The sequence below is a fragment of the Astatotilapia calliptera genome, chromosome 19 (assembly GCF_900246225.1).
Source record: "Astatotilapia calliptera chromosome 19, fAstCal1.2, whole genome shotgun sequence".
Classification (NCBI taxonomy): domain Eukaryota; kingdom Metazoa; phylum Chordata; class Actinopteri; order Cichliformes; family Cichlidae; genus Astatotilapia; species Astatotilapia calliptera.
In genome coordinates, this window is record NC_039320.1 from 1,774,313 (window position 1) to 1,789,818 (window position 15,506).

At 40.2% G+C, this 15,506-nt stretch overlaps 2 protein-coding genes across 6 annotated transcripts in view; one reads left to right on the forward strand and one right to left on the reverse strand.

Moving 5' to 3' along the window:
* The window catches only part of syne2b (spectrin repeat containing, nuclear envelope 2b), a 150,190-nt gene extending 146,209 nt beyond the window's left edge, over window positions 1–3,981 (forward strand). Inside the window, exons 125-127 of the mRNA XM_026152943.1 lie at window positions 120–191; window positions 2,911–2,960; window positions 3,182–3,981. Coding sequence (XP_026008728.1) covers window positions 120–191; window positions 2,911–2,960; window positions 3,182–3,392 — 333 coding nt within the window. The 3' untranslated portion in view covers window positions 3,393–3,981. The remainder of the gene's footprint in view (window positions 1–119; window positions 192–2,910; window positions 2,961–3,181) is intronic.
* Window positions 3,981–15,506, reverse strand: part of esr2b (estrogen receptor 2b) — a 74,390-nt gene continuing 62,864 nt past the window's right edge. For all 5 annotated transcript variants that reach the window (XM_026152755.1, XM_026152756.1, XM_026152753.1 and 2 more), the window contains 2 exons: window positions 13,673–13,999; window positions 3,981–7,533 (listed from right to left, as the gene is read on the reverse strand). In XM_026152755.1, coding sequence (XP_026008540.1) covers window positions 7,422–7,533; window positions 13,673–13,999 — 439 coding nt within the window. In that variant the 3' untranslated portion in view covers window positions 3,981–7,421. The remainder of the gene's footprint in view (window positions 7,534–13,672; window positions 14,000–15,506) is intronic.

The window sequence follows — 15,506 nt, forward strand, 5'->3', positions numbered from 1 at the left end:
GGGGAAAAGCAAAAATGTGCAGCCGTTTGCTGCTCAACATTCCTCAAAGCCGATCATCTGTCAACGCTCTGAACTCGTGACTTAGAGCTGGTTTGATGAGTCTTGTCTCACTGTCACAGGAAACCTGCTCCACCAGTTCTGAAGTAGAAAGCATTGGTCTGGGAAAGCTCAGCTCACCGCTTCTGCAACAGGTACACCTTGGTGTTTTACCTTTAATTTAGACTGTTCAGAAGCTGCATTAAAATAGAGTAAAATTGAACATGTATTTCAGAATATGATCATTTTAGCAGTGTGATGTGTTAAATAAATAAAAGTAAAATTCATCCACTGAACATCCACCATATTAATAACTGTATTTTTCACTGCATACTCTCCACATTTGAACCTGTCTAGAGTACATTTGGTACACAGGAACATTTTGGTAATTTGGCCAGCAGGGGTGCCGCGGACACAGCCACACACAGAGTTACTTTTTTCTATTTTTGATCTGTTCTGAAAATGTTACTCGTAACACAAAATGTGTTACTGTGTTTAATAAGCTTGACATGCTTTTTATACATGTTAGGTTTAACATTCTTATTAATGCAAAATATTAAAATAGTAAATTTACTCAAGTGTTTAGACTGAGCAATTTTTAGCTACACTGATAACATGCACACATTCACCTGGCATGCTGGTAGTGTGGATGTTTGATTTCATCTCAAAGTACATTTGAGGCAAAAGTCTTGTGATGTGTTACACATTAAGTCCACATTTCCCAGTTCCCAATTAGAATTTTCATCTGGGATTCCCATCAACTCGGACTTCCAGCTCGGAAAGTCAGAACAGCCCAACAAACCCTGACTTTACAATGAGAGTAAACAGTAGTAAAACTGTAAAACTTGTAAACTGCACAGTCACTGTTGTGTATTTGTGACTCATTAGGCACGCTGGTCACAATAAACAAAAACAAGTATTGCTCTGTTTTGCTTGTGATTAATGCTAACTTGCTAACAAGCAAAGCAAATCCTGATTTTCCTCGAGGGCGGAATATCTTTTGGAGGAATGGCATATTTCCCTCTAGCAGAATTCCAGAAACTTGTACTGGCAAGCATTAATTAGATATCGATCTCCTCCACAGTGTGTTTATTGTCCTGTCTTTCTTCCTTCACTCCAAACTGCTCAGGGCAGATGGCCCCGCCCCTCCCTGAGCCTGGCTCTGCCAGAGCTTTCTTCCTGTTAAAAGGGAGTTTTTCCTTCCTACTTTATTGGTCATAGGGGTCATCTGATTGTAGGGTCTTACCCTACAATCACAGATACCTTGTGGCATTTCTTGTTGGGATTTGGCACCATATAAATAAATTAAATTGATCTCGGGAGTGGCGTTACTCCTTACCAATACCATTTAAATGCCAGTTGGACTCCACAGTGCTGGGCAGTGAGCAAAGAGCACAGAGCCTACTGAAGGTCATTTTGTTGTATGTTCAGGATCACTCCTGAACATACAACTTCCAGGGAACACAATATTCAAACTGGAACCTGTTTTTTCTTTAACATTTATATGAGACCATAATACATTTAACCCTCTGAAACAGACTTATTGGGGAGAAAGTCAAAAATTGCTATCTGGGTTTTTTGGAGGGTTTTTTTCTAAACATATTCTGATTGCCTAGCTTTTAGGTTTAGTTAGGGTTGGGGTCTTCACCAAAGATGTCTTGGAGTTTTAAAGCAGGGGTGTCAAACAATAGACCCTGTGGGATAATTTCATATGTCAGTTATCAGTGGCCCATCGGTATTTGGGACAGCAAGTGCAGTGGTACAGGCCAGGTACACAGCGAGACTGGGAGCCCGATTTAAATGCAAGCGAGTTGGGAAAACGCAAAGAAAGGAGTGAAAACATAAACTGAGCAGCATCTGGCTGCATTTCAATGATATGGGAGTCTACAAAGCAGAGTGCAGAATTTATAATAACTAAACTAGGAGCTGGATAAAGTCATACCCGTTTTAATTTTCAGCAATTTTCGGTTGTGCAGGACAAAAGGTTTCAAACTTGTCCTTGTTTCCCCAGTGGTAGTAAATCTGTAAAAAAAAAAAGCTGCCTAGAAAAAGACTAAAGTTACAGTTCAGTACTGTATATTACATAAAAAAGACTATATATAAAGTGTCCTTGAAAAGCAGAGAAGCTGAAATGTGTGCTTGTAACACAGAGCCATGGATCAGTGTCTAAATGAGTCTCTCAGATCTGAATGTGCGCTTGAAGCCATTTAGAATAACTAGTTTTATGTGCTGCTCACCACAACAAACACAAGCATAAATTTTGAACTTTTTACTGCATTTTCATAAGTTTTACAGCTGTTCCTATTGATAAAAACCTCCCTTATGGCCATTCATACTACACAAAGTAATTAAGCAATAAACAATTAATGTGTTGACCCCCAGTGCCCCCCATACCAGAGGCAAGAAGGAGAAGATCTGGTTTAATGGGATGTACTGTGAGATCTGTTATTTAAATATAGACATGTGTGGTATCCACAGAAACGTCACAATCTCAGCTAAAAGCTCACAAAACCATTTCAACAACCACTGAACCAAACACAAAGCGCAAACATACACGAACATGCTGTTGGGTGCTGAAAGCCGACATCTCTCAGATTCCAAAACTCCCTGACCAAAAGTCACTGAACCAGCAGCAAAAGATCTTTGGAAAAAATTGTCATGAATTTTGTCTTACCTTCACTGTTTTGCTTCCACCGCGATAAAGTCACACTTCCTGCACAGATATCTCTCCCAGTGTGCTTCGAGACCAGTTTCCTATCAAAAATCTCTATTTTCTGCAAAATTCACTTTCTTATTACACACCATTCTACCATTGTGTAGTGTTGTCAGCCGCTGTCCAAGTGATAAACACATGTGCTTTTTTCTTTGATTCAGGAGGAGGCTGGTCTGCAGGCAGCTCCGGTCAGACAATCAGCAACCAAAAGGTACCTTTTTATTTAATTAGAGTCAGAGTTAAATGAACCTTAAATCAGTCTCTATTCTAAAAAAAAAACAAAAAACTACAATCTTAGATCTCAAAGTGCAAAACGGCTGTTTATATTGCAGATTTGAGAATACAAAAATAAAGATGTTGTTTTTGACTTTTGTTCTGTTTGGTGAACAACATAAACATCTCTTTACTCTCTCAACATTTATCCACTTGCAGGGAGGAGAGACAGGACTCTTCCCCACAGCGACCCCTCTTCTACCGGGTTCTGCGAGCTGCTTTCCCCTTGCACCTGCTCTTCTTCATGCTCCTGGTTCTGGCCTGCCTGGTGCCTCTCTCTGAAGAGAACTACAGCTGTACACTGACCAACAACTTTGCCCGATCTTTCTACCCCATGCTGCACTACACCAACGGCCCCCCACCCACATGATCACTGCCACACTTTGTGTCCATGTTCTCCTTATAAAGGGATAGTAGAAAAAAAACAAAAACAGCCATATAGTGGAGGTAAAAATCCCAAATAGACACCGTTAACAATGTGACGGGTCATGTACCTGCTCCCTCCCATACAAAAATGAAGCACAGTTCTTCATGTCTGAAGGAATCATGTGTTCTTCACTCTAAACTTTATTGCTGTACTAAATTATTTATTTATTTATGCTCCTTAACAAGAAGCCATATTACTGCTGTGTTTAAGTTGTGATTTTTAGATTGTAGATTTGCCAGCTGATTTCCCCGCTGAAACAATTTCACACTTTTCAGATTCAGACGGTGCAAAAGGAAAAAAGGCTCCACGATTTATTTTGATATCTTCTATTTTGTATAGTGCGGTATGAGGGATTCGAGGGCGGTTATTACCAAAGCAACTGAAGAAATGTGAGGAGTACACCAGCCATTTTCTACCACTGCAGCTATTTGTACCGATTTTGTTTGTTTAGGGGGTTTCTTTAGGTTCGGGGGCAGTTGTTAAAAGCACATTTTGTACAGAAAGGAAAAGACACGTGTTCTTTTTCTTATTTGGGTTTTGAAATATTTAAAATAGGAATTGTAAGAGTTTTTTTCTTGTAAATAATGGCAGTGACTCCTTAGCAGACATGCCTTTGTGTATCCAACAGAACAACCATTCTTTTAACTCATAATGTTCTTTTAATGTTATAAATGAATCTTGTGTATAATGGAAAACTACTGAGAAAAAAAGGGTAAATTGTTGCTTTCAACTGTCCTATTTAGCTGGGTTGTAATTTAAAAACTCTTAAGTTGATATATTGAAAATGTGATAAACAAACTTTTAAGAGTCAGTGTGATGAATATTTTCCTATGATATACGTGTGATATTTTAGCCGATCACTCAACCTAAGAGTCACCTTGATGCAGCTGTGGTTGCTGTTTCCAAAGTTGCACATTAGCCGGCTAGCAGCTAACTTTGTTCACCTGCTGTTTGGCACTTTTTGCCTAAAAGAACGAGCTGTAGGTTCACAGGTAGTTGGTGGGCTAGCCAGCAATGCATATATACTTAATTCATCCTCTCAGGTGTCCCGTAGCTCAGACAGATAATTAAAATTGTTATATTAAACAATATAAATGAATATAAAAATCTAACAGCTGTAGGAACAAATTCTCTTCCAAAGGTAACTGCCATTTTTACTTCTAAAATATTAGGGAGTGGGTAAATATTATTGTCAAATTTGCTCATGACAGTTTCCTCACAAAGTCGATGTGCAGCTTTACAACAACAACAACCCCCAAAGGCTAAAAACACAATTCATCTACAGACCTGGTAGTTGACTGTGGTTTTGGCCCTATATGTGACTTTTTGTTTTATGTAACCTCACCCATGTATTATGAAAGGGAATTTTATATTTATTTTGAGCTGTATTTATCATAAATTGTACAGCTTTTTTTTTTGAGGTTTTAAACTTGAGCAGGGCTATCCAACTCGACCAATGACACGAAAGTCTGCAACGATCACCCATTATTACGTACACATGAGATTTTTCTGAATAGTTTTTTGTTCCAGTGCAGATGAACAGCGCGTCTCAAGAGCCACACGGCAAAATTTGAGTTGAACTTGAATGTAAGAAATCGTTTGAGAGGTGAATGTAGCTGTGTCCATGCACAATCAAAGATCATTAAATGTGTGTAATTTACTGTTAAAGTTACTGATAAATGTTATAAAGAAGATTCTATGAGCAATTCAAAACTGTAGATAATTTCAGCCTCGGCACAAAAGCCTCACAGAACAGAAACAACAAAAGGTGTGTAAAGTTTGATTTATTTTGTGATCTCTTATTTATGGGATGTACTGTTTGTAATTTTGAACTGACAATAAACCATGTTTGCCACGATGTGCTGCTGCTGCTGGTTGTGAGTTCACAGAAAAGACAGGTGAAAAAAATCCACAAGATCTGACACGAGTGTGTGCGGCGTGCACAGACTGCCAACAGAAACAGCTTCAGCATCAGATTTGGGTGTGTGTTCATGTGCGCACAATCCACAAACATCAGGAAATAAAGCAGAGTAAACATATATTGGTCTATTAACAGTGGTTAAATAATCTGGCACTAAGGTTAAATTTACACTGGCACACAAGTGGCACATTTTATGACTTGGGAATGAGTACATGGTGCATCTATTTCCTTTTAGTTTGCTTTGTGTGACGGAAAATAAGCTGTTTGCAGTTTTGATGTTCCAAGTAACAGGCTGTTCTCTCAAGTCTTATGTGGTTAATGAGATCATAAAGCAAAGAAGACACACAAATGAGCCCTTAAGGGTTTATATGTACAAGAAGCTGAATAGTTTTAAAGGAAAATATCAACAGCCAACAGTTTCTCAACCTTGAAAACAGAGCGATTCTGGACTGATGCCAAAGCTCAATTTGTCTACATGAGAAGTTACAGCTAAGAACATGGATAAATCTGCAACGTGCAACAAACACATTTCTCTTTTTTTTGGTGTCTTACTGTTACACTGCTGACATACAGTGCTAAGTCATTTAATTAAGCTTTATTTATACAGTGCCAAATGACAACAACCGTTCCCTGAAGGTGCTTTATACTACTGTAAAGACCCTAAAACCTACAACAATACAAAGACTCCCTATGGGCAAGCAGTTGGCAACAGTGGGAAGGAAAAGCTCCCAGGTTCTGACAGGAGGAGCCAACACCCATGTACCATACACATCTACATTATTTTTAATGACCAGCAGGGGGCAATCTGCCTGGCTACACAACGACTTTACATCTGTCAAGAACTGCTTACTCTGTGACTTAAATAAACACTATGGGCTCAGGCAGTAGTTTAAAATTAATAATGAAAAAGGTAGTAAATTTTCACAATTCTGGGCATTTTTAAAAAGGAGGATTATCTAAGATATTTATGTCATTTTCACAGTTAAAAACGAGTTAGACTTTTCTTATCTCCAAATTTCTTTGTTACGGACAACAATGAAAACTCTTCACTCAAGGCTTCATCATGGGGGCTCACCAACCATCGGGTGATGTCACAGTGACCAGTGTTACCATTAGCATATTAGTAAAGCCAAGATCAGTAGCTTCAAGTGTGATAAACTTCAAGTGCTGAAATCAAGTATAAAAAACTAAGTTTCTGTTGTTGTAAAGTAATTTAATTTTGTGCATTTTAGCTTGTACAAACATATGGCTTAGGTATGGCTTGTTTAAGGCAGTCAGGCTGTTCCGATTCTAAATCTAACAGTCTGAAAAAAAGTTGCTAAAGCTCATTATATCAGATTAGATGTATTACTATGACTAAATTGTGAAATTTTCCTTTTTTCAAATTTTGCTGGTAGCCTTTGCAGAAGGGGTCTGTGCCACTGTTTACTGTATAAATTCAGCATTAGTTTAACCAGAGAAACAGAGAACAAGTTTAACAGTCGTTTTGGTAAAAGGCCACATACTGTTGATCGAATCCACAAACAGATAAGTACAAAGACTGTAGAAAATTCCTGCGTAAACAGGCACAGATTAAAACACCAAAGTGCACAGTAATAAAAGCAGAAAAAACACAATAGGGTGACAGAGAACAGCGTCCTTTTACGTCCTTGTACAACTAACAAATCTTACAGAAATGAACGTTGACTTGTTGGCCAAGTGCACCCTTATGAGTAAGTGGAGACGGTTTGTAGATGGCTTGTTCTGGATGTTACATCAAGGTGATAAAAAGAGATACAAATACTGTTTATCAAAAAAAACGCACACAGGCTGCCGGGCAGCCAGCCAGTGATGTCCTCATGAACAGCGATGGTAGTGCACATTCACAAGAAATATTTACGCACACAAAATATACATTCGATCAAAAAAATTTTTAAAGACTACAAAAATCTTGACAAGAGAAACTTTACCTCACAACAGCGCTTTCTGTTTTGTTTTTTTATGGGGTTTTTTTCCCAATCTTTGGGTGATGAATATCCACTAAGGTTTAGCCTCAGTCAGTTCTGTCACTCTCAAGCTGTTTCCGTGACAACTCTATCAGGGATGACGTAGGTTGTTGGCTCCACCGATGGACCTGGACCTGCATCCCTATTATCCAGTGACAGGTGCTCCGCAGAAATGTAACTGTGAGGGAAATTATTACAGTTATTTTCCAGAGGAAGGGAATGATTTGCTATTCTTAAGCACTCTGGACATGGAATAAAGTCAAAGTTCATTTTGGGAAGTTTGAGTACTGTGCACAAGTCTTGAGATACCCCTCGTTTTTTTAGACTTTTGCTACAAAAAAATGGAAATAGAAATAGACACATGGAAAGTATAAGTTCAGTTCTAACAAGCTTGAAAATCAATAGTTGTTATGAGCAACTTTATTCCTCATTTGAGAATCACCTTTTTGTTTTAAAAATGCTATTTTATTCCTATCACACTGTTTTATCTTTGGCATTTTTTACAGTTTCAACTGCTCTTTGGATATAAATACACTATATTCCCAATAGTATTCACTCACCACTCAAAATCACTGAATTTAGGTGTTCTAATTACTTCCATGGCCACAGGTGTATAAAACCATGCTTAGGGGCATGCAGACTGTTTCTGCAAACATTTGTGAAAGAATGGGTCGTTCTCGGGAGCGCAGTGAATTCCAATGGTGAAATTTCCTCCCAACTAAATAATCCACAATCAACTGTTAGTGGTGTAATAATAATAATAATAAAAAAAGGAAGCTATTGGGAATGACAGCAACTCAGCCATTTGTGGTAGGCAGCCATGCAAAATCGGATGATCTGATATCCTCGTGTTGGTGTTGTTCCCAGACCATCATGAAAATGTTGTTCCAGGTTCAACATTGCAAGTGACCAATCACATTGTTGTGACGTTATTCCTTTGCGCGCCAAGCCATTCGTGCATTTATGAAATTCCAATGTTGCAAGGACAATATCAATTCTGCTTACTGTTTATTAAAGGGTTACGGTTAGGGTTAGGGTCAGGGTCCTTTGATCGGCGGACAGAGGCGGTTTCACGCAGCTTAAGTACAGTTTTTTGTTTTACGCCGGTTTTTCCCGAAGTCGCAAAAGTATGACGTCACAACATTCTGATTGGTCACTTGCAATGTTGATCCTGGAACAACATTTAGTATGATGATCTGGGAACAACACCAACACGAGGATATCAGATCAACCATGCAAAATCATAGAGGTCACTGCAGAGGTCACCAACTTTCTGTAGAGTCGATCACTACAGACCTCAAAACTTCTCGTGACCATGATATTAGCTCAAAAACAGAGAGCTTCATGGAACGAGTTTCCATCCGTCAAGCAGCTGCATCCCAGCCTGACATCACGCCAGGGTGGCTGTAGCTCAGGAGGCAGAGCGGGTCATCTAATGTTGGTTCCCTCTAGACTACATGCTAAGTATCCTTGGGCAAGATATTAACCCTAAGCTGCTCTCCGATGCGTCCATCAGATTGTGAATGTTAGTTAATAAGCACTTAAAATCATAGAAGAAAGTGCTTGTGTGAATGGGTGAATGTGGCATGTTGTATTAAGCGCTCTGAGTACTCCGGGAGAGTAGAAAAGCGCTATATAAGAATCAGTCCATTACCATTTACACCATGAAGCACAATGCAAAGTTTTAGATGCAAGGGTGTGAAGCACAGCAACACTGGACTCTAAAGCAGTGGCCACATGTTCTCTGGCAATCCAATGGCCGAGTTTGGTGTGGGGTTGCTTTTCAGTCTTTAGTTCCAGTGAAAGAAACCTTTAATGCGTCAGCAGACCAAAACATTCTGGACAATTTCTTAGTCCCAACTTTGTGGGAACAGTTTGGGGATGGCCCCTACACACCAGTGCACAAAGCATAAAGAAATGTATGAGCGAGTTTGGTGTGGAAGAGCTTGACTGGCCTGCACAGTCCGGACCTCAGCGTGATATACAGTGGGGCAAAAAAGTATTTAGTCAGCCACCGATTGTGCAAGTTCCCCCACCTAAAATGATGACAGAGGTCAGTAATTTGCACCAGAGGTACACTTCAACTGTGAGAGACAGAATGTGAAAAAAAAAAATCCATGAATCCACATGGTAGGATTTGTAAAGAATTTATTCGTAAATCAGGGTGGAAAATAAGTATTTGGTCAATAACAAAAATACAACTCAATACTTTGTAACATAACCTTTGTTGGCAATAACAGAGGTCAAACGTTTACTATAGGTCTTTACCAGGTTTGCACACACAGTAGCTGGTATTTTGGCCCATTCCTCCATGCAGATCTTCTCGAGAGCAGTGATGTTTTGGGGCTGTCGCCGAGCAACACGGACTTTCAACTCCCGCCACAGATTTTCTATGGGGTTGAGGTCTGGAGACTGGCTAGGCCACTCCAGGACTTTCAAATGCTTCTTACGGAGCCACTCCTTTGTTGCCCGGGCGGTGTGTTTTGGATCATTGTCATGTTGGAAGACCCAGCCTCGTTTCATCTTCAAAGTTCTCACTGATGGAAGGAGGTTTTGGCTCAAAATCTCACGATACATGGCCCCATTCATTCTGTCCTTAACACGGATCAGTCGTCCTGTCCCCTTGGCAGAAAAACAGCCCCATAGCATGATGTTTCCACCCCCATGCTTCACAGTAGGTATGGTGTTCTTGGGATGCAACTCAGTATTCTTCTTCCTCCAAACACGACGAGTTGAGTTTATACCAAAAAGTTCTACTTTGGTTTCATCTGACCACATGACATTCTCCCAATCCTCTGCTGTATCATCCATGTGCTCTCTGGCAAACTTCAGACGGGCCTGGACATGCACTGGCTTCAGCAGCGGAACACGTCTGGCACTGCGGGATTTGATTCCCTGCCGTTGTAGTGTGTTACTGATGGTGACCTTTGTTACTTTGGTCCCAGCTCTCTGCAGGTCATTCACCAGGTCCCCCCGTGTGGTTCTGGGATCTTTGCTCACCGTTCTCATGATCATTTTGACCCCACGGGATGAGATCTTGCGTGGAGCCCCAGATCGTGGGAGATTATCAGTGGTCTTGTATGTCTTCCATTTTCTGATGATTGCTCCCACAGTTGATTTTTTCACACCAAGCTGCTTGCCTATTGTAGATTCACTCTTCCCAGTCTGGTGCAGGTCTACAATACTTTTCCTGGTGTCCTTCGAAAGCTCTTTGGTCTTGGCCATGGCAGAGTTTGGAGTCTGACTGTTTGAGGCTGTGGACAGGTGTCTTTTATACAGATGATCAGTTCAAACAGGTGCCATTCATACAGGTAACGAGTGGGGGACAGAAAAGCTTCTTACAGAAGACGTTACAGGTCTGTGAGAGCCAGAGATTTTCCTTGTTTGAGGTGACCAAATACTTATTTTCCACCCTAATTTACGAATAACTTCTTTACAAATCCTACCATGTGAATTCATGGATTTTTTTTTCACATTCTGTCTCTCACAGTTGAAGTGTACCTCTGGTGCAAATTACTGACCTCTGTCATCATTTTAAGTGGGGGAACTTGCACAATCAGTGGCTGACTAAATACTTTTTTGCCCCACTGTAACACCTTTTATAGTTGGGCTGGCATTATATTAAAGCCTAAGGATTAAGAAGAGGATGTCACTCAAGTTCATATGTGTTTTAAAACAACAATCCAAAGGTGAGTACATTGCAATGGATGACATCCTGTGCAATAGTGTTTATGTGCAATAACGTTTTATTTTATTATGCTGGATGACTGTGTTCAGGTTCCAAGGCAGACAAGCAAATGCTTTGGGCAAAGTAGTGGATCAGAAGGACAGCTTTTAATGCTCAGATTCATAGGTTCATAGTGCTAAGTGGCTTAACCCGAGAAAACTAAAGCTGGGTGACTTTAACCCACATGAAAGTGATAGTGTTACAAAAGTGCACATTGGTGTTTTGGGGTTAATAACCAGAAAAACATTGCTCTGGAATAGTCAAGTTCAAGGACAGAATTGAAAATGAGAGAAGAAGCAGCCAAAGAAAGACCTTCAGAAAACCTGGAGAACTTTTGCTTGAGACAAATTTAAGAAATAACAAGAAACTCAAGCTCCTTGGAATCAAAACATGAAGAAATGAGGCTGGGTATTTTACCACAACTATGCAGACAATGTTTTTTGTACATTTTCTTGTTCTGTAACTGTTCTGTAATGTTATTTTGTACTTACTTGATGATATATATATATTATATAATTATATATATATAAGTAATTGTATAATATATATATATATATATATATATATATAATAACATTATATATATACACGTGGGGCAAAAAGTATTTAGGTCACCACCGATGTGCAAGTTCCAACTTAAAATGATGACAGAGGTCAGTTAATTTGCACCAGAGGTACACTTCAACTGTAGAAGACGAATCTGAAAAAATCACTGAATCCACATGGTAGGATTTGTAAAGAATTTATCGTAAAATCAGGGTGGAATAAGTAATTTTGGTCACCTGCAACAAGGAAAATCTCTGGCTCTCACAGACCTGTAAACGTCTTCTGTAAGAAGCTTTTCTGTCCCCCACTCGTTACCTGTATGAATGGCACCTGTTTGAACTCATCATCTGTATAAAAGACACCTGTCCACAGCCTCAAACAGTCAGACTCCAAACTCCGCCATGGCCAAGACCAAAGAGCTTTCGAAGGACACCAGGAAAAGTATTGTAGACCTGCACCAGACTGGGAAGAGTGAATCTACAATAGGCAAGCAGCTTAGTGTGAAAAAATCAACTGTGGGAGCAATCATCAGAAAATGGAAGACATACAAGACCACTGATAATCTCCCTCGATCTGGGGCTCCACGCAAGATCTCATCCCGTGGGGTCAAAATGATCATGAGAACGGTGAGCAAAGATCCCAGAACCACACGGGGGGACCTGGTGAATGACCTGCAGAGAGCTGGGACCAAAGTAACAAAGGTCACCATCAGTAACACACTACAACGGCAGGGAATCAAATCCCGCAGTGCCAGACGTGTTCCGCTGCTGAAGCCAGTGCATGTCCAGGCCCGTCTGAAGTTTGCCAGAGAGCACATGGATGATACAGCAGAGGATTGGGAGAATGTCATGTGGTCAGATGAAACCAAAGTAGAACTTTGTGGTATAAACTCAACTCGTGGTGTTTGGAGGAAGAAGAATACTGAGTTGCATCCCAAGAACACCATACCTACTGTGAAGCATGGGGGTGGAAACATCATGCTATGGGGCTGTTTTTCTGCCAAGGGGACAGGACGACTGATCCGTGTTAAGGACAGAATGAATGGGGCCATGTATCGTGAGATTTTGAGCCAAAACCTCCTTCCATCAGTGAGAACTTTGAAGATGAAACGAGGCTGGGTCTTCCAACATGACAATGATCCAAAACACACCGCCCGGGCAACAAAGGAGTGGCTCCGTAAGAAGCATTTGAAAGTCCTGGAGTGGCCTAGCCAGTCTCCAGACCTCAACCCCATAGAAAATCTGTGGCGGGAGTTGAAAGTCCGTGTTGCTCGGCGACAGCCCCAAAACATCACTGCTCTCGAGAAGATCTGCATGGAGGAATGGGCCAAAATACCAGCTACTGTGTGTGCAAACCTGGTAAAGACCTATAGTAAACGTTTGACCTCTGTTATTGCCAACAAAGGTTATGTTACAAAGTATTGAGTTGTATTTTTGTTATTGACCAAATACTTATTTTCCACCCTGATTCACGAATAAATTCTTTACAAATCCTACCATGTGGATTCATGGATTTTTCTTTCACATTCTGTCTCTCACAGTTGAAGTGTACCTCTGGTGCAAATTACTGACCTCTGTCATCATTTTAGGTGGGGGAACTTGCACAATTGGTGGCTGACTAAATACTTTTTTGCCCCACTGTATATATACATATATATATATATATATTGTTATTATAACTTGTAGGCTTTTGTGTAACACTTGTGGGTCAAGCTGACTTGCCTTTCATTTTTCTTTTTCCTTCTGTCCATCATTACTGTGCTTCTTTCCTTTATTGCTGCATTTTTTCCTTTCTGTCTTCCTTCATCTCTTTCTCGACTTTTACCTTTTTCCTCAACTACCTTCCTTTTCTTCTCATTTGCCTCCTATCTTCCCTTTTTCTTGTCTTCTACTCATCCACCATCCCCCTGCCAGTAGCTTCTACCTACATTGTTTTGTTTTTTCCTTTTTCCTTCAGTTTATCCTCCCTTCTTATCCTCTGTTCCATCACCTTTCTTTGTTTCTAAACTTAACACGTCTGCTTTAAGTGCAGTAACAGAACTTACTCGTTGCTGTCCAAGTGAGACCCCGCTAAATTCTGTGATGGAGATGTAGACTGAAGGGTGAGCAGATGTCCGTCCAGGACCGGGACTTCCGCTGGAGGCACAGTGGTATTGTCAGCAGCTGTAGCCATCTGGTCCAGGCCTGGCTGCAGGTCAGATGGCGGTGGGGGGAACTGTTGCTGTTCAGAGTAAGTGTCAGAGCCAGGCGAGGATGATGATGTTTGACTGCTGCTGCTGGCTGTGTTGGCATCCAGCATCTCCAGGAGGAGGTCGTACACCAGCACCGCATTCTTCCTCTTCATGGAGGACAGGTGGTCGATGCCTTTGTTACTGTAATGAGAGGGAACGTGACCATGAGCCCAAAAGAAAAGAAGAAAGGGAATTAAACAACTAAGGACCAGATCGCTCAAAGAAATGAAAAGCAGTTAAACTGTTAATATCTCAAATGAAACCTGATGTATATGGAACTCCAAAGTGTTCAAAATTAAATAAATAAATAGGACACGATGAAATAAATAACTATGTGAATAAATAAGACACAGATACTGTATGTAATGTGAGAATGATATTTTGAAATAATGGAACTAGAGATGGACCGATCCGATATTACGTATCGGTATCGGTCCGATACTGACCTAAATTACTGGATCGGATATCGGAGAAAAATAAAAAATGTAATCCAATCCATTAAATATCACGAAAGCACCTCACAAACTTGCAACACGCCGTAACTCACCTCAGAACGTTAGCACGTCGGAGCAGTATGCATCACGTGATAGAGCGGCTGTGGCATGCGGGACCTGTCGGTGGTCTGGATAGCATTTGGAGCTTCACTAGCAACCCGGCATTTCATCTCCGACAAAGTTATCCCCGAGAGAAGTAAAGCAAGTGTGTAAGTCCATCTCTAAATGTTTGTAAAGCATTCCTGCGTTAAGCTTAACAAACGACTGCCTCTTCTTGTTGCTACTTCAATCATGAAACTGCTTAATGATCAGCTGATCGGCTTTTCTGTCGCGAGTCCGTCTCTCTGGTTTGTTTTTGGCCCACTTTGCACCAGAAAGAGGAAACCAGTGGCTGAACAACAGCAGCACGTTTAAGCTTGATCAGCTGTTGTTAGAATGTATTTAATATTACTTTCTACTCGAGGATCTTTTTCTACGTAGATGACGCTGGTAACTGTGCAGGGGCGGATCTAGCAAAGTTTAGCCAGGGGGGCCGATAGGGCATTAACAGGGAAAAGGGGGCACAAAGACATACTTTTTTCTTATTCTCATTTAAAATGTCTAGCTTTTAATAAATAATTATCTGACACCCAAAGTTTTAATTTGATGTAAAATGAATAGAAGTCAATTACTGTATATAGTGACTATTAAGTCTAATATATATACCCTAGTAAGCTATAGTACATTTTCCTTTGGGAAGGTACCATCTGTGCAGTCTGCAATTTTGTTGAAGAAAGATGTTGAATCTATTTAATATTTCTTGAAAAATAATTGATTTCTGTGCATTTTTTTTTCACACTGCATCAAATTAAGGTTGATTACGTCGATTAAGCATCATGAGGTGGAGCGTGAGGGGTGGTTCCCCATTTTTTATTTATTTATTTTTGTTGTTGCTGGGAGTTGGAACCCTATTAGTTAGGTTGCTTAATATTTACGCTAAGTACTCTTTAAAATACCAGAATAGGGAGGATGGTGTAGGTTGAAGTTTATTAGATTGATCAGTATTGCTAAACTATGAAATATTTTTTTTTGCATACAGGTATAACAGAATAGCTTTAGTGTAGTTGTTGTTTTAAACTTGAGTATGAACTTATACAAAATGCAGCAAGATATTT